The 22,639-nt window shown below is 42.0% G+C and overlaps 1 protein-coding gene across 3 annotated transcripts in view; it reads left to right on the top strand.

Annotated features, from left to right (window-relative positions):
- Positions 1 to 22,639, top strand: part of LOC126278137 (uncharacterized) — a 500,725-nt gene that overhangs the window by 248,070 nt on the left and 230,016 nt on the right. For all 3 annotated transcript variants that reach the window (XM_049978028.1, XM_049978029.1, XM_049978027.1), the window contains exons 11-12: positions 8,453 to 8,548; positions 12,217 to 12,354. In XM_049978028.1, the coding sequence (XP_049833985.1) occupies positions 8,453 to 8,548; positions 12,217 to 12,354 (234 nt within the window). The remainder of the gene's footprint in view (positions 1 to 8,452; positions 8,549 to 12,216; positions 12,355 to 22,639) is intronic.

Genomic DNA, 22,639 nt, shown 5'->3' with positions numbered 1-22,639 from the left:
TTCGCCCTCTTTCAAACTCACTTATTTGACGGTACAGTGGCGTATACATCTGCGGGGCACCCTGCACGTCTGCTGATCCACTACCTTCGCTTTATAGCGACAACGAGAGCCGCAGGCACAGTCTACCGGTCGGTGGTGTTGACCCGCGATATCTATGTTGATCTTGAACCCGCGAACGGACATGGTTCAGAAATCAACCATTTCTGCAGAACATATTAATGCACGTGGCCTTCTAATATGAATGTCCTATCTCTAGTCGTTCAAGGTGTCCTGTTCTTTCTGAAAATGAGTCTACATCGTAGTACGTAGGTCCACACTGAGACCCAATCAGGGAAGTTGAGTTAGTACTCGTAGTATTCTGCCTCTGGACTGAGCTTCACCATCACTTTATCCATGTGCTGACTCAGTTTCAACTTCTTAGCCAGTTGAACATCAAAGAAACTTACTCAGCGAGGTTCATTTATTGATTGACTACTGCAGTGCTAGCAGGTTATTATGGCTTGTTTGCAATTGTAAAATGAGAAACACTGCGGGGTTATAATTTACACTGACATTATGTTCAGCTGTTACCTGAGCTGTCTCCGTAAGACAGAGTTTGGAATTTTGATGAGTATGCCTTTGCTACCAGAAAACATAACAAACTTCGAACCAGTATTCGAATTTGCTTGAGGATCAAATATGTAGTTTAAGAACACCAGCGGGGCAGGTACTGATCGTTGTGGAATTTCTCAAGGTGTCTACCCCCGCCCCTGTACCAAATACATTCAATACACAGTGGAAGTTGGAAATGAAATACTGTCGAAAAGGACCGAAAATCGGCCTTCTGGAGTGTGCAGATTGAATAAATACATCTCCAGGACGACATACATGGAGTAAGATCAGAATCAGCTACCGAATGAGCTTCATAAGTAAAAGAAGTGAAACTCGCACAGCAAAAAACAAACTGCCTTTGCTTTTGTTACAAAGACGGAATGCACTGCCACGGATTAAGATAATTGCTCCTGAAGAAATTATGACCTGTGCGCGATTCTGCCTGTCTGTTTCCTTTTATATTTTTCCCCGCTAGTCTGCTTCCTTATACTATGTTTCCTTCTGTTCCTTTTATTCTTACGAATCTCCAGTTCCTGACGAAAAATAAATCTGCATTTCTTTTAATGTACCAAATATATCTCGACAACCGGTAAAGAAGTCATTCAAAGTTACTTGTACTCTTCTGGCATGTTTTGACTTTGGGTGTTTCTTTGCTGCGATCATCCGTTGACTATGATGTACATGGTACCTCAGTCGCATGTCCGCTTTTGGTTCATTATTACACATATTTAATTTTACGTCAACAAATCAGATATTTTCTTAACAAATATCGTGTTTTTATTGGCGGTCTCTGACTGCTTATTACTGTTATATGAACTACAGACTCCATTAAGGTAGGGCGCTCAGTCTGGAACTGCGCGACTGCTACGGTCGCAGGTTCGAATCCTGCCTCGGGCATGGATGTGTGTGACGTCCTTAGGTTAGTTAGATTTAAGTAGTTCTAAGTTCTAGGGGACTGATGACCAAAGATGTTAAGTCCCATAGTGCTCAGAGCCATTTGAACTCCATTAACGGCTCGAACATTTACTACTCTCATCCACATAATGTCAAAATAACTCTTGAAGCGGTTTTTGAAGGAAAAGATATCTGGCATACTAGTTAGTTGTGTTATACCAAGAAACTCAATTCTGGACATTAAACCTTTAATTAGATCAACTGATGTTGCAGTGGTGGTCTTGATTCCTAAACATTGTTTGATGTTGAGCTCCGCGCTACTCTGTTTTCTGCTAGCGTCTTCGCACCTGCATACATTACTGGCCATTAAAATTGCTACACCATGACGTTCTACAGACGTGAAATTTAACCGACAGGAAGAAGATGCTGTGATATGCAAATGATTAGGTTTTCAGAGCATTCACACAAGGTTGGTGCCGGTGGCGACACCTACAACGTGCTGACACGAGGAAAATTTCCAACCGATTTCTCATACACAAACAGAAGCTGACCGGCGTTGCCTGGTGAAACGTTGTTGTGATGCCTCGTGTAAGGAGGAGAAGTGCGTACCATCACGTTTCCGACTTTGATAAAGGTCGGATTGTAGCCTATTGCGATTGCGGTTTATCGTATCGTGACGTTGATGCTCGCGTTGGTCGAGATCCATTGACTGTTAGCAGAATATGAAATCGGTGGGTTCAAGAGAGTAATACGGAACGCCGTGCTGGATCCTAACGGCCTCGTATCACTAGTAGTCGAGATGACAGGCATCTTATCCGCACGGCTGTAACGGATCGTGCAGCCACGTCTCGATCCCTGAGTCAACAGATGGGGACGTTTGTAAGACAACAACTATTTGCACGAATAGTTCGACGACGTTTGCAGCAGCATGGACAATCAGCTCTGAGACCGTGGCTGCGGTTACCCTTCACGGTGCATCACAGACTGGATTCCCGGCGGGGTCAGGGATTTTCTCTGCCTCGTGATGACAGTGTGTTGTGTGATGTCCTTAGGTTAGTTAGGTTTAAGTACTTCTAAGTTCTAGGGGACTGTTGACCATAGATGTTAAGTCCCATAGTGCTCAGAGCAAGCCACAGACAGGAGCGCCTGCGATGGTATACTGAATGACGAACCTGGGTGCACGAATGGCAAAACGTCATTTTTTCGGATGAATCCAGGTTCTGTTTACAGTATCATGATGGTCGCATCCGTGTTTGGCGACATCGCGGTGAACGCACATTGGAAGCGAGTATTCGTCATCGCCATACTGGCGTATCACCCGGCGTGATGGTATGGGGTGCCATTCGTTACACGTCTTGGTCACCTGTTGTTCGCATTGACGGCACTTTGAACAGTGGACGTAACATTTCAGATGTGTCCGTGGCTCTACCCTTCATTCGATTCCTGCTAAACCCTACATTTCAGCAGGATAATGCACTACCGCATGTTGCAGGTCCTGTACAGGCCTTTCTGGATACAGAAAATGTTCAATAGCCGCCCAGGCTAGCACACTCTCCAGACCCCTCACCAATTGAAAACGTCTGGTCAATGGTGGCCGAACAACTGGCTCGTCATAATACGCCAGTCACTACTCTTGGTGAACTGTGATATCGTGTTGAAGTTGCATGGGCAGCTGTACCTGTACACGCCATCCAAGCTCTGTTTGACTCAATGCCCAGGCGTATCATGGCCGTTATTACGACCAGAGGTGGTTGTTCTGGTTATTGATTTCTCAGGATCTATGCACCCAAATTGTGTGAAAATGTAATCACATGTCAGTTTTAGTATAATATATTTGTCCAATGAATACCCGTTTATCATCTGCATTCCTTCTTGTTGTAGCAATTTTAATGGCCAGTAGTGTAACTTTTGCCACATTTGAACCTGCACTCACTTTGATTTCCTCCTACGTCTTTACCGTACCTGCTTGGCGATTCTTTGATGCCTGAAGATGAGTCATGCATATCGAACGCTTCTTTTAGTCAAGTTGTGGCCCTGATGTCCTATTCCCTCAGTTCGAGGCAGTGCCTCCTCATTATTTATTCAATCTAGGTAACTTCTATTTAGTGTTTTTCTGTAACACTACTTTACATAAACTTCTGTTGTCTTCTTATCGGCGGCTGGTCCCGGCGGAGGTTCGAGTCCTCTCTCGGGCATGGTTGTGTGTGTTTGTCCTTAGAATAATTTAGGTTAAGTAGTGTGTGAGCTTGGGGACTGATGACCTTAGCAGCTAAGTCCCATAAGATTTCACACACATTTGAACATTTTCTTCTTATCGGAATTGGTGCACTGTTGTGTAAGACTACATTCGATACAAATGAAACTTATCACTTAAATTTCTATTTTCAGTTAAGGAAGTCATCTTCTCTTGCTATTTTTGTCAATGTCAATTATTTCGCTACCCATATAGCAAAACTCTGATTGGTTTTGATGCCTCATATCCTAGTCTAATGCAGTTAATATCACTTGATATAATACTAGGATACTTCGTTGCCCTTGTTTCACTATACTTGATGCTGATTTTATAACCTCTTTCCAAGACACTATCTTCTCTGTTCAACATTTCTTCCAAGTTCATTGCTGTCACAGACAACTCCAGTGTCGTCAGTTAACCTCTAGATTTTTAATGCTTGTCCGTGAAGTTTAATTACCTTCCAGACTTCTTCACTTGACATGCTCAATTTACAAACTGGTTACAACTGTATCTAATGGAGTCCACTGTTCCCCTTTCATGTCTTTCGACTGTTTCAACTGCAGTCTGGTATCTGTATAAAACTCTAGAAAAATCTTTCGCTCACGGTAATGTATCCCTGCTACATTCAAAACAGTAGAATTTGAAGAAAGTTTGTACTCGAATTGACTTTGTCAAAAGTTTCCTTAAATCCACAAATGTTAGTATTACCTACATTTTCCTGGACCGCAAACTGATCTTCACTGAGGCCGGCTTCTACCAGTTTTCCATTCATTTGTAAATAATTCTTGTCAGTATCTTTCAGCCTTGACTCTTGAATCTGACAGGTCAGTAATATTCACAGCTGTCATAAACAATTTTCTTTGGAATATGACCCATTACATTATTCTTGTAGTCTGAGGATATACACGTTCTCCTTGACGTCTGAGGATGCGTGGTCTTTCTGATGTACATACCCTGTAGAAAGCTCAGAACCACAGCAAAGCGATAAGAAGTGCAATAGTATCGAAGGAAATTGACGGAGATCCGAAAGAAATGATTTGGGTGAAGGTCACGGTTAAAGCAGGCTCAGTCATGGTAATTGGATGTCTCTATAGGCCCCCTGGCTCAGCTGCTGTTGTGGCTGAGCACCTGAAGGATAATTTGGAAAATATTTCGAGTAGATTTCCAAACCTTGATATAGTTCTGGGTGGAGATTTTAATTTGCCAGATATAGACTGGCAGACTCAAACGTTCATAACGGGTGACAGGGACAAAGAATCTAATCAAATTTTTTAAAGTGCTTTATCTGAAAACTACCTTGAGCAGTTAAACAGAGAACCGACTCGTGGCGATAATATATTACATCTTCTGGTGACAAACAGACCCGAACATTTTGAAACAGTTAAAGCAGAACAGGGAATCAGCGATCATAAAGCGTTTACGGCATCGATGATTTCAGCCTTAAATAGAAATATTAAAAAAGGTAGGGAGATTTTTCTGTTTAGCAAAAGTGACAAAAAGCAAATAACAGAGTACCTGACGGCTCAACACAAAAGTTTTGTCTCGAGTACAGATAGTGTTGAGGCTTAGTGGACAAAGTTCAAAACCATCGTACAATATGCGTTAGATGAGTATGTGCGAAGCAAGATGGTAAGAGATGGAAAAGAGCCACCGTGGTACAACAACCGAGTTAAAAAACTGCTGCGGAAGCAAAGGGAACTGCACAGCAAACATAAACAAACGAAAACATACCTTCACCGAAGATTCAAGCAATATATTGCTCCCCCCTACGTATATCTCGCGAAGAGACCATGAGGATAAAATCAGAGAGATTAGAGCCCACACAGAAGCATAGCGACAATCCTTCTTTCCACGAACAATACGAGACTGGAATAGAAGGGAGAACCGATAGAGGTACTCAGGGTACCCTACGCCACACACCGTCAGGTGGCTTGCGGAGTATGGATGTAGATGTAGATGTAGAACTTTGAATAGCATATTACTGACAAAGGGGGGAACGGTGACTGTGCGGCAGTAACTCTGCAGAAGTTCCGGACACTCGAGACTCTGTCTGTCTGTCTGTCTGTCTGTCCGACTGCTACGATCCTTCAATGGGACGAGGAATCAAATCTATGTCACACACTAAGGCCTATGGTCCCTTGGTGGTGTCACAACTTTATTCTTATACTTCAGTGAAATCAAAAGATAAGGCCATTTATGCGACGTATTTTGATATTCATTAGACCGTGAAATTTGGCAAGAAGCAAAGTTTCACAGTTGGGGTGAAGGAGAAAATCCGAAAATTGTTCATCTGTTATTATAAACCAAACACACACACACACACACACAGAGAGAGAGAGAGAGAGAGAGAGAGAGAGAGAGAGAGAGAGAGAGAGAGACGGCCGGCCGGTGTGGACCAGCGGTTCTAGGCGCTTCAGTCTGGAACCGCGCGACCGCTACGGTCGCAGGTTCGAATCCTGCCTCGCGCATGGATGTGTGTGATGTCCTTAGGTTAGTTAAGTTTAAGTAGTTCTAATTCTAGTGGACTGAGTAACTCAGATGTTAAGTCCCATTGCGCTCAGAGCCATTTGAACACACAGACGCACCGTTGTTTGTTATACGACCGCATGTGTGTTAGTTGAGACCCCTTATTCTCAGGAACGGAAAGACGTTTCAAATTGAAATTTATTCATATAGAAAGGCCTATGGTCCCTTGTTGCACTGAAAATATTAATCTCCAGAGTCAGTGCAATCTAAATATACAGCCATTTATGTCATACTTTGATAGTCGCATTCACACGAAAACCTATAGCGTATTTCTCGTTGAAATACAATCATGAAATTTAGCAAGAAATGAGGTTTTACAGCAGCAGTAAAGGAAAGAAAATGAAAACTGTTAATTATTAATAATTATATCAGACGATAAAAATTTTTTTCGTGGTATCCGAGTGTTTGTCTGCGCGACTGTTGAGACCCCCTTTCCTTTTTCTCAGGAGCGGCTAGACGAATTAAGTTGTATAAGTATGTGTAACATACTAAAGTCTACGTTCCCTTTGCGGTGTAAAAAATTTAAACTTCTCTGTCAGTGAAATCAAACGATACGGCTGTTTGCCACATATTTTGATGTTTTGCCAATATCAATACTGATAACAGGCAAGAATTGTCGAAATTCTCGATCTGTGTGAGGTAGGAACTGTTCGTACGGGGGCCACGGTGCGCCATCCCATTCGCACTTATCCGTGTCTCTTTTCATAGCAATCGTTTGCTAAGTGAGTTTTTAGTGTTTTATATAGGTGCTTCTCCTTACTCTAACGGTCTTTTTAATGTTCGTATAATTGGCATCTGTCTTTCGCAAAATCATTCAAGTTCCCATAGCCTTGTATTTTTCGGTCTGCCACTGCTACCTTGCCATTTTGCAGTTCTTACCAATATAATGTTCTAGAGGTCGTTATTCTGTGTTACTTGCATTTTTATGTATTCTACTTCTCTCAGTTAGGTTCAATATCTCGCATGTTATCCAAATTCACTATTTCCTATCTCAAAGCTATCCATTCGTCTTCTGTTGCATTCTTGCCCTATGTTTCAGGTAGTCGTTACCTATTGCTCCCTTTGAAACTTCTACTCTCTCTAGTTCTTTCCGTTTATCCATATTAGGTATCCATAATCTTGAAACTTTGTGCAATTTCTTCAGTTTCAATCGATAGTTAGTCATCAATACATCATGACCAGAGTTAACACCTATCCTTGGAAAAGTTTTGCTGTTTAATATCTGGTTTCGAATTCTCTGGCTAATAATTATGCTGTCTATCTGAAAAGCTTCTCGTGTCTCTAGTTCAGTTGTACGTACACGGACTTCTTTCGTGAATCTTCTACCACGTATGTAAAATGACTAAATTGAGCTCCGTGAAAAATTCTGCAAGGTGGTTTCCCATTTGATTCCGTTACCCCAGTCTATGTCGTCTTTATATATTTCCTTTCCATCCTTTTCCTACTACCGAATTCCACTCCCTCAGCACAATTAAATTTTTGTTTCCCTTAATTATCTCAATAATTTCTGTTGCTTATCTCAGTAAGTTATTCTGTGTCATTGTACATTCTTCAAATTCATCTTCTGCGGAGCATATGGTCCTGTACTATGGTAGCAGGTGTGGGCTTTGTACATGGACAAAATTACTATCATCACCATCAATGTGAAGTTCGCGGCAAAGAAATTACTTTGTAATGAAGATGAACGCAACAAAAAGTTGCTCTTCACTGAGGCTGAATATCAGTTAATCCTCCAACATATTACCTCCACTTCAGCTTAATTCCCACTTAATAAATTATTGTACCAGTACTTCTACATTGAAGGAGCTCATCCTCATAAGCTTTCTTGAGAGTGCCATATTTCCGAAATGCCTCACCTCCTTTTTCCTACGAGTGTGGCCATATGCAGGATATGTCTTACGTTATATTAAATGTAACTTTTCTGAACATTTCTCGTGGAGAACAACGGTGAGGCAGAAAGTACTTTAAAAATGTACACAGTTCTGACCGCACCAGTCACATTCACCGCTACCGCTTACTATCGTGGTATAAGGGTTTGAAGACGGCCAAAACCTGGCCAAACCTGTTTAACGCCAAAGTAAAAGTTTTTGCGGACGGTGCTGTTCGAGTGCAGTTTTGAAGCTATATTAAACGACTCTGAACTGTAGTCTCTGTAGTCATTTAAAAGTACTTAGTCGTATGGGAGTAGAACTTGTATTCTTTCTGCAGATCCAGACACAGTGTGTCGCAATGGGGGTGTGTGGAGCAGTACAACCCAATCGTGCACCTGTCCACCAGGATTTGTTGGCATGTACTGCGAGGAAGGTAAGAAAATTATTTTTACTTTGTGCAAAAGTTGTACAAAAGTTGTACAAAAGTACTGCACCTGTCATACATTTACGTTTACTTTGACCTCTGAGTGAATAGTTGCATTTTGCAGTATTTGCGGCGTTCTGACTGAATGCAGCTTCGTTATTGTTTGTACGGTTTCTACTCTCATGTGTTACTTTCATTTCAGATGAGGAGGTACGTACGAGCTTGTTCAGGGGAGGCGATGCAGGGACCAGGTGTACCTGCACCCAGGAAAGACGACAGTGTCGGGCATTCTTAACGTACGCTTACTATCAGCTTTCTCACAGTTGCACCTATTCCTTTCCTTTCACATCCTTTTTTCATCTTTCTTCTGAGCGATTTAGTGTGGCACGCCATATTTCCTCTTCTGTGCCTATCACTTCAATCGAGAGTAGCTCTTAAAGAGAACGTCCTCCTTTACTTGTTGACTTCACTCACAAATTTTTCCTCTGCTACGATCGAACTTACTTCCCGATATCTTAACACACGTTCGTGTACCATCTGCAAGCTCCATCACCTTTTTAATTTTATCCACATGTTTCTCTCTTCGGCGATTCTGCAGAGAACTTCCTATCTCCGTAGGCATACTGAACAAGCAATTGTAGAGCGGAGAATACTTTGTACCGTTCCTAGACATTCGCTTTCCTGTAACACTAGCAAATTGAGAGAGGAAAAACCACATGTCTGTATGCGACTGTACCAATCCCAACAGTACCAATCCTGACCTCGTGTATTTCGCCCTCTCCGTCCTGACACGCGAGGAGCGGTGTAGGCGGTAGAGCTCTCCACAGTCTAATTACTTTTGAAAACATTGCGGGAGTGAACAGTGATCAATGTGTTACGAGTATGTACTACCAAAAACAGTCTTGATCACAATTTATTTATTATGGTGACTGGTTTCGACCACCACTGTGATCATCTTCAGACCATTGAGTAACAACCTCCTTCTGGTGGTAAATCACTAGTGATAATAAATAAATAAATAAATAAATGGATAATAAATAAATTGTGATCAAGAATGTTTTTGGTAGTAAAAATCTCAACAATATGCCTCAAGTGCCAGTTCTGTAGTCGTCGTCCAAGGTCGTCGTACTCTCTCGCTTTTAAGCTCACGGGGCATTTGTGTAGCACTCTAGTACTGTTCGAATCAAATGGTTATAAATCTAGCAACCTCGTCAGTGATTTTCTGCAGTGCCTTCCTTTAATACGACCCTGTGGGGATCCTAATTAGTTGAACAATACTCAAGATGTGTCTCGAGGGCGTTGTTTACCCTAAGTCTGCTAAGCTTTTCTGTTTTCTTCGAGTGCAGAGTAGTCGGTCGTTCGCCTTCCTCACACCCGACCTCATGTTCCGTCGTTTTCCAGTGCTGAGCCTGAGTATTTACTCGACGTTGACTGAGTCGAGCAGGACAGCGACAGTTCTCGAGCATTGTAGGTTTGCTTCTCCTGACCACTTGCGTTAACTATCGTCTTTCCGCGTCTCCAACGAGCTTGTGTGAGATTCTGTCCGAGTCGTCGTGCCTGCCCTCGGTCACGCCCCCCACACACAACGGCCTCACCAGCAGACAGCCTCAGACTGCCGGCCGCCGCGCTGTGTGTGTGTGCAGTACGGCAGTGCTTCTGCGACGCTTCCTTCACTGGGGTTCTGCTGCCGTTATTGCCACCAATATTCGCAGTTCAGGAAAAATGTACTGAATTCTATCGCTGAAAATGTCTTCCAGCGAGTTTCACATTCGAGTAGCTGCTCCATATGCTTGGACCTATGCAACAATATACACTGATCAGCCAGATCTTTACGGCAACCGACGTACTGTCGATGCAAATCCGTCCAGGCGATAGCAGCATCACGTGCCAGAGAATGACTGCTAGCCGGACACACGCACGGAAGGTGTAGTAGCAGTGAGCGTGTACTCCCCTGTGTGGAAAAGGGAAGGCGTGTGGTCTGTCTGAGCTGACGGGGGGCAGATTGTGATTGCGCAGAGGCGCGGCACGAGCATTTCGGAAACTGAGCGACTTGTCGGGTGTTCAAGGATTGATCTCAACAGTGGCGGAACCAAGGTGAAACCACGTCCAGACGGCCACCTCTCACCACAGGAGCCACACGTCGTAGGCTGGGCAGGCTGGTGAAACGGGACAGGCCGCTAACTGTGCCAGAACTGACATCAGACTTTAATGGTTGGTAGAGTACAAGTATGTCTCAACACACAGTGCTCTAAACACTCCTAACGATGAACCTCCACAGATAAACGACTCGTACATGTGGTATGTTAACACCGCGACATCGGCAACTACGACTGAAACGGACACGTGACCATCAGCACTGGACGTTGCTGCAGTGTACAGCGTTCACGATCTGATGAATCCCGATATCTTCTTCATAATACTGAGGGGAGGACGTGAGGCCGGCCTGCTGTAGGGGAACAGCCAGTGACGGCCCCATTGTGCTCTGGGGAACAATTATGTGAGCATCCAGGGTTCGAGTGGAGCTCTTGCGAGGCACCGTGACAGCCAAGGAGCATCGTACACTGGTTGCTGACCACGTACCGCCTTTCATGACGATCATGTTTCGCGACAGCAGTGGCGAATAATGTGATGGAGTGGTTTGAGGAACGGAGTGGCGAATTCCAATTGCTGTGCTGGCCCCCATCTTGCCATATCTGAACCCGATCGAATACGTCTGGGATGCGACTGAACATGGCGCCACAGCTCATTGCCACCCCCCCCCCCCCTCCTTGGAATTAATAGAAATCAGGGGACTTTTGTGTGAAGACGTGGTGCCAGCTCCATCCAGCGACCTGCAAGGACCTCACTGCTTCCATGCCGCTACTCATTGCCGCTGTTATCCGCGCCAAACGTGGACATACCAGCGATTAGGTAGCTGGTCATTATGTTCTAGCTGATCAGTTTAGTGTGTGCCATACTTTCTGCAAGTTCAGGAATGTACAGTCTGCCTATTCAGCTGTATACATGTTCCATCATTAGAGTTCTGACTGGTTACTTGCGGCCCATCTGGAATTCCACTCGTTTGCCAACGTCACCATTTGACGGTAGAACATGCATCCTATGTCCTGAATTACTTGTGCTGTATGCATTCCAATCTATGTTTTCCCTGTAGTCTCTACCCTTTACATTTCTATCTAACACTCTTCGTTGTGAGCAGCGAAACGTGAAGATCATTTATATTGGGACAGCTACATTAGACGAAGCTACACAGCACATCTACAAACCTATAAGCGCTTTATTTTGTACAACCACGCCCACAACCCTCTACTACGTTGACTTACCACATTTCAAGGCACAATATATTTAATGAGGTGGCTCCACTTTAACTATGAGCTGTACCCGGCTACATCAGCATTTTTAATATTTCTGTGGCACATGTATTATTAATCAGTTGCATTACTGAGGTAAAATAATTTGGTTGCTGTCATCGAGAGTTCAACAAGGCCGGGGAATATAACTTTCAAATTTATTTGCAGGTTAATTGATTCAATAACTAATTTACGGTGTACTGTGAGAGACAACCAGTTTGTGTTAAGCAAACATTCTTTTCTTTCTGCAAACAACAGTGTCTGTGGACTAAACTTTAATGATATGTCACTTACTTCAGGATATGTATTAGTTTATGTAATTTATTCTAGGTTGTGGACCAAACAGATATGGAGAGAACTGCTCAAAACCCTGTTCATTTCTCTCTAGTGCATGCGAAGGACTTATATTTTGCACTAAAGAGTTGTGTTCATGTGCTCCGGGCATGCAAGGAGCCTACTGTGGTTCACGTGAGTACCATGTTTTCAAGTGATATTTTACATGTTAGCTGTCGTTTTATTTATAAATAAATCAGTCTAAACATCTTCGTGAATTATATCTTTGATTCTGACTACGCCTCCACTTTCTGTTGACACAAATTTGGTGATACATATACAGGGTGGTCCACTGATAGTGACTGGCCAAATACCTCACGAAATAAGCGTAAAAAAAACTACAAAGAACGAAATTTGTCTAGCTTGAAGGGGGGAACTAGATGGCACCATGGTTGGCCCACTAGATGGCGTTGCAGTAGGTCAAACGGATATCAACTGCGTATTTTTTAAATAGGAACCCCCATTTTTATTACATATTCGTGCAGAACGAAAAGAAATATGAATGTTTCAGTTCCACCACTTTTTTCGCTTTGTGATAGATGACGCTGTGATACTCACAAACGTAGAAGTACCTGGTATCACGTAACATTCCGCCAGTGTGGATGGTATTTTCTTCGTGATACATTACCCGTGTTAAAATGGACCGTTTACAAATTGCGGAAAAGGTCAATATCATGTTAATGTATGATTATTGTGATACAAATCCCCAACGGGCGAATGCTACATGTGCTACTCGGTATCCTGGACGACATCATCCAAGTGTCCGGACCATTCGCCGGATAGTTATGTTATTTAAGGAAACAGGAAGTCTTCAGCCACATGTGAAACGTCAACCACGACCTGCAACAAATGATGATGCCCAAGTAGGTGTTTTAGCTGCCGTCGCGGCAAATCCGCGCATCAGTAGCAGGCAGACTGCGCGATAATCGGGAATCTCGAAAACGTCGGCGTTGAGAATGCTACATCAGCATCGATTGCACCCGTACCATATTTCTATCCACCAGGAATTGCATAGCGACGACTTTGAACGTCGTATACAGTTCTGCCACTGGGCACAAGAGAAATTACAGGACGATGACAGATTTTTTACACGGGTTCTATTTAGCAACGAAGCGTCGTTCACCAACAGCGGTAGCGTAAACCGGCATGATATGCACTATTGGGCAACGGAAAATCCACGTTGGCTGCGACAAGTGGAACATCAGCGACCTTGGCGAATTAATATATGGTGCAGCAATGGGAGGCCCCCCCATGAACCATGGACCTTGCCGTTGGTGGGGAGGCTTGCGTGCCTCAGCGATACAGATGGCCGCACCGTAGGTGCAACCACAACGGAAGGGTATCTGTTGGGAGGCCAGACAAACGTGTGGTTCCTGAAGAGGGGCAGCAGCCTTTTCAGTAGTTGCAGGGGCAACAGTCTGGATGATTGACTGATCTGGCCTTGTAACACTAACCAAAACGGCCTTGCTGTGCTGGTACTGCGAACGGCTGAAAGCAAGGTGAAACTACACCGTAATTTTTCCCGAAGGCATGCAGCTTTACTGTATGATTAAATGATGGTGGTGTCCTCTTGGGAAAAGTATTCCGAAGGTAAAATAGTCTCCCATTCGGATCTCCGGTCGGGGACTACTCAAGAGGACGTCGTTATCAGGAGAAAGAAAACTGGCGTTCTACGGATCGGAGCGTAGAATGTCAGATCCCTTAATCGGGCAGGTAGGTTAGAAAATTTACAAGTATTGCCAAATGCATTGAGGTTGACGCACATCATTTTGAGCATTTATTGTATTAATGTGGAATTTAGAGGTAAGCACGCTGTAACAGCATGCGTTCTCAGAAATGATAAGTTCACAAAGGTACATGTATGACATTGGAACAACCGAAATAAAATGTACAAACGTACCTACGTTCTGTATTTTAACTTAGAAAACGTACCTGTTACCAACTGTTCGTCTAAAATTGTGAGCCATACGTTTGTGACTATTACAGCGCCATCTATCACAAAGCGAAAATGTTGTCCAACTAAAACATTCATATTTGTTTACGGGCAACACGAATATGTAATAAAAAATGGGGGTTCCTATTTTAAAAAAACGCAGTTGATATTCGTGTGACCTATGGCAGCGCCATCTGGTTTCCACCTTCAAGATAGACAAGTTTCGTTCTGTGTTGTTTTTTCGTTTGACGCTTATTTCGTGTGATATTTGGCCCGGTTACGATCAATGGACCACCCTGTATAGTGATATTATAGCGATATTTCCATTCCATAAGCACATATAAGCAGTTGCAGTTACTGCAATGCATTACTACTGAATCTGTGTCAGCAGTAACACTGCGTGTACTTCAGAGAGACAGAGACACCGGAATGTATGATCCAATTCACGCAGCAAAAATGTGTAAAATTTGTGATGGCATAAACTACCCTCTTTGTAAAATAAGCACTGTTTGCAAGGTGTTTTCAATTAAACTTGCACACATAAAAGCAGGCATGCACTCGCTTGTGCACACACACACACACACACACACACACACACACACACACACACACACATGGGTATGGAGATATGAACAGACATATCCAGATTACTATTTGAATGGAATTTAGAGTTATATCACAAAAGGAGTCTGAAATCACTAATTCGTTAGCCCAACTTCCCAACTTTGGAAAGCTTAAGACCAGTGCACATGTGACGTACAGGAAGTTCATAAGGAAGTTCAGGATTTGCGAACTAGATAACAGAAGGTGGGAACAACAACAGGCCAATTAGCTGATACACTAGAGGGCTCGTTCTCTGGTTGCGATAAAGTCACTGAACGTAATTTCATGTCAGTTAGACCACTAGGCAAAATATAAAGAGCAGTATGTTATCCATTGTGTAAATAGAAGTAGTAAAAAAGCTGCAGAGACTCTTTCAGCTGAAAATTTACCTTCTACAAATCAACTGAAGCAAGAAATGCTTAGACTGAGTGATTAGACTGTATAGTGTTTCCTACAATGGAACAATGTATTATCCAATAGATCGAAGCACTTTCAAGAGCTATAAAAGAGGTTGGGGGCTATAAAGGTATTTCGAAAAGAATTTTAAAAGGAGCACCCTGGCAACAGACCTCGAGCCCCACATCAGAGTGTGGAATGCCTGTGCTTGTAGTAGATGCGGCAACAGATTAGATTCTGCACACTCTGGTATCTCGCCATCTTAACTACATAGAAATATGTTAATGGAAGACAAAATTCTGAAACATCTACAAATATAGACATTCTCGACGGATAAAAGAGCTGTTAATCATGTTATCTTTATTCGAGGATTTAGGGGTCTTCTACTTAGGCCCTTAGCTTAACAACAAAAAATTAGCCTGTTATCGGGAAGATACAAGGGGATACAGCATTGTGGGTGCCTGACATGACGGATCTATATCGAACCTACGAAGAGTCTCAAAGGGCATTCCGTGCCAAATATTGGTCAAAAGGAACTCGAGAATGTCTTAGGAAAGAGGTGTTCAACCTGCAGTCCTTCTCCTGCAAAACTCTCAGCTGTAGAAGTTACTTCGAGAGGTACTTGTATAAGGCTATATACTGGAATGAACTGATTATACAGAAATTACCCCCGGAAGTCCAAGAGAAACCAGAAGATAAATCCGAGGAGTCTATTTCCATACATTATTCTGTTGATCTTATATAGGAGGGCCCGCATCTCGTGGTCGCGCGGTAGCGTTCTCGCTTCCCGCGCCCGGGTTCCCCGGTTCGATTCCCTATGGGGCCAGGGATTTTCTCTGCATCGTGATGGCTGGGTGTTGTGTGATGTCCATAGATGTTAAGTCCCATAGTGCTCAGAGCCATTTAAACCATTTATATAGGAGGTTATAAGACCGAGGATGAATACAGGCAACCTTCGTATGTACATAATTAGCCAGCTAAATTGTTGTCCACATAGTGTACATGCACATGAAACAACTGCTAATCAACCGACTTCAAATAATTCCATTAATGACCAATAAAATAAACAAAGGCAGAACAAGACGGCAAAAGTTTCCGACAAAATCAATACAAGCAGAATCGCACAGTACGATGATCATGACTGGGGTACAATTGCAATGTTAACAATAAACACTTGAGTCACAGTCTGACACATCTGCAGTTAGTAATAACTGGAGAGAACAAAAATCAGTGATTACTGAAGTCGTGGACGACATTTTCATTCTAGTGAGCAATGTTAGTTAAACTAGACTCGACTGAAACATGTTCCAGAAGAACGGTCGTGAATTTGCATAGAGGTTATGAGAATGTAGTTCAGTTGTTTCGATATAATGATGAAAGGAAAGTGATTGGAGAATTCTGTGTAGATGTCATTGAATGTAAGGAACAATATCACTTTGTGCCAGTCTCAGCAATACATACTACTGAGAAAGATATTCCAGATACTGTGTCCTGGAGCGTTGGTGATTGGTACATCAGGGAACTACTTCCTGAGGTATCACAAAGTATTCAGTTATCCACTTTTCCAGTTCATAGTTGTAGATTTATTGGAGCCATGTGCATGTAGTCTCAGAGCATAAGAAAATAATGTCGCAAATTACAGTAGGAAATGCAGTGATTAAATGCACTTTGCGTACTGTAAAGAAACTGCTGGTCGAATGTGTTCCAGGCGTTGAATGTATGTGGGAGAAGGACATAAAATTGATTTAAGGGAGCTAGGTCGATTTGCAGATTGATGGTGGTGTTGCCCAAGTATATATTATTAGGGAAGGGAGTAACCGTGGTAGATGCGGCAGAGGGACAGAATGAGAATTGATTGTGAAGAAGATCAGACTTCCTCTCAACTCTTAGGTAAATGAAATAGGTTTACTTGGACTGTTAGACCAGGTACAGCGGAAGCCGACTGAACCAACACCTTACAAATGAGCGAAGAGGAGAACTGTCTGAACTCTTGAACGAATACTATTAAGCATTCGAGCAGAAGCCAAAATTGCCTGTAATTTAAATGTTTTCCCTCGTTGCACATAGTGCAACAGTTTGTATCCAATCCCTTGGAAAGAAGAAGGTGAAGCCACTGATGAAGAGATACAGGGATGCTGAAACTGGATCTCATAGAACTTTCTACCATCCCTTACTGTATCCACTGATAACGGTACCAAAGCCTGGAGGGAAGATATATCATGTGCTGGATGGCTGGGTAGTTAATACAATAATTGTGCTAATCAGATCTAATCTGGAGAATATAGACGAACAAATTCTGAATATTTCGCACAGTTAAGTACCTCACAATCATAGAATTGTGTGCTGTCCACTGGCTGGATTGACTTGGAGAAGATTCAAGTAAGTATACTGTCTACATTTACGGTGGATGGAGTCATCATTTTAGAGTTCTTCCTTTTGGCCTAAGTGCTAGTTTGCATTTGTTTATATCTGCATTTAATATTATTCTTGGGCTCTGTTAATTGCATCAGCTCTGTGGATGAATGTATGGACACACTCTCTTGAATATTAGATGGGTTTAAAACTGCATGCATAATTGCTAACTCCCCCCACCCCATGAACCATGGACTTTGACGTTGGTGGGGAGGAATGCGTGCCTGAACGATACAGATAGCCATACCGTAGGTGCAACCACAACGGAGGGGTATCTATTGAGAGGCCAAACAAACGTGTGTTCCTGAAGAGGGGCAGCAACTTTTTCAGTAATTGCACGGGGAACAGTCTGGATGACTGGCTGATCTGGCCTTCTAACACTAACCAAAACGGCCTTGCTGTGCTGGTACTGCGAACGGCTGAAAGCAAGGTGAAACTTCACCGTAATTTTTCCCGAGGGCATGCAGCTTTACTGTATGATTAAATGATGGTGGTGTCCTCTTGGGAAAAGTATTCCGAAGGTAAAATAGTCCCCCATTCGGATCTCTGGGCGGGGACTACTCAAGAGGACGTCGTTATCAGGAGAAAGAAAACTGGCGTTCTACAGATCAGAGCGTGGAATGTCAGATCCCTTAATCGGCCAGGTAGGTTGGAAAATTTAAAAAGGGAAGTGGATAGGTTAAAGTTAGATATAGTGGGAATTAGTAAAGTTCGGTGGCAAGAGGAACAAGATTTTGGTCAGGTGAATGCAGGGTTATAAATACAAAATGAAATAGGGATAATGCAAGAGTAGGTTTAATAATGATTAAAAAAATAGGAGTGCGGGTAAGTTACTACAAACAGCATAGTGAACGCATTATTGTGGCCAAGGTAGACACGAAGTCAACGCCTACTACAGCAGTACAAGTTTATATGCCAACTACATCTGTAGATGATGAAGAAATTGATTGAATGTATGATGAGATAAAAGAAATTATTCAGGTAGTGAAGGGAGACGAAAATTTAATAGTCATGGGTGACTGGATTCGAGAGTAGGAAAATGAAGAGAAGGAGACATAGTAGGTGAATATGGATTGGGGCTAAGAAATGAAAGAGGAAGCCGTCTGGTAGAATTCTGCACAGAGCACAACTTAATCATAACTATCACTTGGTTCAAGAATCACAAAAGAAGGTTGTATACATGGAAGAATCCTCGAGATACTAGAAGGTACCAGATAGATTATATAATGGTAAGACAGAGATTTAGGAACCAGGTTTTAAATGGTAAGACATTTCCAGGGTCAGATGTAGACACAGACCACAATCGGTTGGTTATGAATTTTCGATTAAAACTGAAGAAACTGCAAAAAGGTGGCAATGAAAGGAGATGTGACCTGGATAAACTGACTAAACCAGAGGTTGTACAGAGTTTCAGGGAGAGCATAAGGGAACAATTGATAGGAATTGGGGGAAAGAAATACAGTAGAAGAAGAATGGGTAGCTCTGAGGTATGAAGTAGTAAAGGCAGCAGAGGATCAAGTAGGTAAAAGGACGAGGGCTAGTAGAAATCCTTGGATAACAGAAATATTGAATGTAATTGATGAAAGTATAAAATAAAAAAAAGCAGTAAATGAAGCAGCAAAAAGGAATACAAACGTCTCAAAAATGAGATCGGCAGGAAGTGCAAAATGGCTAAGCAGGGATGGCTAGAGGACAAATGTAAGGATGTAGAGGCTTATCTCACTAGGGGTAAGATTGACACTGCGTACAGGAAAATTAAAGAGACCTTTGGAGAAAAGAGTGCCATATTCATAGAGAATATCAAGAGCTCAGATGGAAACCCAGTTCTAAGCAAAGAAGGAAAAGCAGAAAGGTGGAAGGAGTACATAGAGGGTCTATACAATGGCGATGTACTTGAGGACAATATTATGGAAATGGAAGAGGATGTAGATGAAGATGAAATGAGAGATACGATACTGCGTGAAGAGTTTGACAGAGCACTGAAAGACCTGAATCGAAACAAGGCCCCGGGAGTAGACACCATTCCATCAGAACTACCGACAGCCTTGGGAGAGCCAGTCCTGACAAAACTCTACCATCTGGTGCCCAAGATGAATGAGACAGGCGAAATACCCTCAGACTTCAAGAAGAATATAATAATTCCAATCCCAAAGAAAGCAGGTGTTGACAGATGTGAAAATTACCGAATTATCAATTTAATAATTCACAACTCCAAAATACTATTGCGAATTGTTTACAGAAGAATGGAAAAACTGGTAGAAGCCGACCGCGGGGAAGATCAGTTTGGATTCCATAGAAATGTTGGAACACGTGAGGCAATACTGACCTTTCGACGTATCTTAGAAGAAAGATTAAGAAAAGGCAAACCTTCGTTTCTAGCATTTGTAGACTTGGTGGAAGCTTTTGACAATGTTGACTGCAATATTCTCTTTCAAATTGTGGACGTGGCAGTCGTAAAATACAGGGAGCGAAAGGCTATTTACAATTTCTATAGAAACCAGATGGCAGTAATAAAAGTCGAGGGGGATGAAAGGGAAGGAGTTGTTGGGAAGGGAGTGAAACCGGGTTGTAGCCTCTCCCTGATGTTATTCAATCTGTATATTGAACAAGCAGGAAAAGAAACAAAAAGAAAAATTTGTAGTAGGTATTAAAATCCATGTAGAAGAAATAAAATCTTTGAGTTTCGCCGATGACATTATAATTCTGTCAGAGACAGCAAAGGACTTGGAAGAACAGTTGAACGAAATGCACAGTGTCTTGAAACGAGGATATAAGATGAACGTCAACAAAAGCAAAACGAGAATAATGGAATGCAGTCGAATTAAGTCGGGTGATGCTGAGGGAATTAGATTAGGAAATGAGACACTTAAAGTAGTATAGGAGTTTTGCTATTTGGGGAGCAAAATAACTGATGATGGTCGAAGTAGAGAAGATATAAAATGCAGACTGGCAAGAAAGCGTTTCTGAAAAAGAGAAATTTGTTAACATCGAGTATAGATTTAAGTATCAGGAGGTCGTTTCTGAAAGTATTTTTATGGAGTGTAGCCATGTATGGAAGTGAAACATGGACGATAACTAGTTTGGACAAGAAGACAATAGAAGCTTTCAAAATGTGGTGCTACAGAAGAATGCTGAAGATAAGGTGGATAGATCGTGTAAGTAATGAGGAGGTATTGAATAGGATTGGGGAGAAGAGAAGTTTGTGGCACAACTTGACTAGAAGAAGGGATCGGTTGGTAGGACATGTTTTGAGGCATCAAGGGATCACAATTTTAGCATTGAAGGGCAGCGTGGAGTGTAAAAATCGTAGAGGGACACCAAGAGATGAAGACACTAAGCAGATTCAGAAGGATGTAGGTTGCAGTAAGTACTCTGAGATGAAGAAGCTTGCTCGGGATAGAGTAGCATGGAGAGCTGCATCAAACTAGTCTCTGGACTGAAGACTACAACAACAACAACAACAACAATTGCTAACTTGCGGAAATCGCATTTTTTTGTTGAGAAGATAAGATTTATCAGACATTTGATAAGTGTCGAGTGTATTTTTCCAGATTCTACAAAGAGAATTGTCATTACGACCTTCTCAGTACCTAAAACGAAAAGCAACGCAAAGGAAGTCCGGATCAAGCTTTAGCTTTCAGTCGATTTATTATGGATCAATTTACATACACTGATTCACTCTAAAGCATGTTGCATAAGAATTCAGCCTGGAAATGGACATTCAATGACATTAAGCAAGCTACTCTAAATGCAAAGATTTTATACCACCCTGACATAACATTAGATTTTGGCCTAATAATGGATGCTTCAAATGTGGGTTGGTTGCTTGCCTATCTTAGACTATAATTATCTAAGTGAAATCAACAATGTGTCCCATATGCATTCCAAGTCTAATTCTTTCCAATTGTGAAAGACCCTTTACGACTGCAAGAATACTTTGTGGACGTTCGCGCATTTCGAAAGCTCCACTATTATCTGAATGATCAACAAACAACTATGTACTGGGACCAACAAGCAGTCAGTTTCCTGCCAACCTGTAAACAACTGCATGCTAGGCTATCAGTATGAGCCCTAGTACAAATAAAAATAGTTTTAGGATCATCTGCATAAAGGGAAACAGCAATCAAATACCAGATGTTTTATCATATCTTCTGGAAGGACTAGAACAAGACATAATTTCGAAAGATCCAGCATATGAATTCCCTTTTATGTTAATCCTAGATAATATACAATTTCAAATTCGGCAAGAGTACATCAAGACTGTAATTATTAGCTCAGAGGTGGTCTTTAATACATCACCAACGGATAAAATTGAATAACGAGAAGATACAACAGTATTACAGAATAGTTAATAATGTTTTATTCCAGCAATGAATTGATAATTAGTGCATGTGTTCACCTGAGGGATATAAGCCTAACTTAGTATGGTACACACATTATGCTTGGTGTCACTTTGGAGTAATTAAGTGTGCCAATAAGATGAGGACATATTCATCTTGAAGTTAAAGCTCTTCTGTGCGTAGTTGCTTACAAATAGATTTGTTTTGAAGGAGGTCTCCTTTGAGCAAAACACCATTTCTTATTTTTCTTGTTATTCTACAGACGCGTTTCTTTGAAGTTTGAGCGTCATCCATGGGTTTTATGATATCTTCTTGTTACCACATGGTGTGGACAGCCTGGATTTTATGTGATTTAATGGATGCTTTGTTTCACAGTTCATAATTTTTGCTGGTTTCCTCATTACCAAGGTCTGTACTGGGTGTGTCGCTGTTTACTAATAGCGACATGAAATGTGACATAGTGGAAGCCTTCACAGTGAACACAGTGGGGAAACTAGTAAACATGATGAACTGGGAAACAAAACAATTGTAGTAAATTACATAAAAAACAGGCAACTCACAGCATGTGGTAACAAGAAGGTAGCATAAAATCTACTGATGATGCTGAGACTTCAATGAAATACAGTATATGTGTGGAATTAAAAAAATAAGGACCCTCTCCCCAAAAAAGAACTCTATGATTACATACTGTTACTTCTTTAGCCTTCATCGGAAAGTTCAGAAAATAATGAAACCA

This window comes from Schistocerca gregaria, chromosome 6 (genome assembly GCF_023897955.1).
Source record: "Schistocerca gregaria isolate iqSchGreg1 chromosome 6, iqSchGreg1.2, whole genome shotgun sequence".
Taxonomy (NCBI): domain Eukaryota; kingdom Metazoa; phylum Arthropoda; class Insecta; order Orthoptera; family Acrididae; genus Schistocerca; species Schistocerca gregaria.
This window is presented reverse-complemented; position numbering and strand designations above follow the sequence as displayed.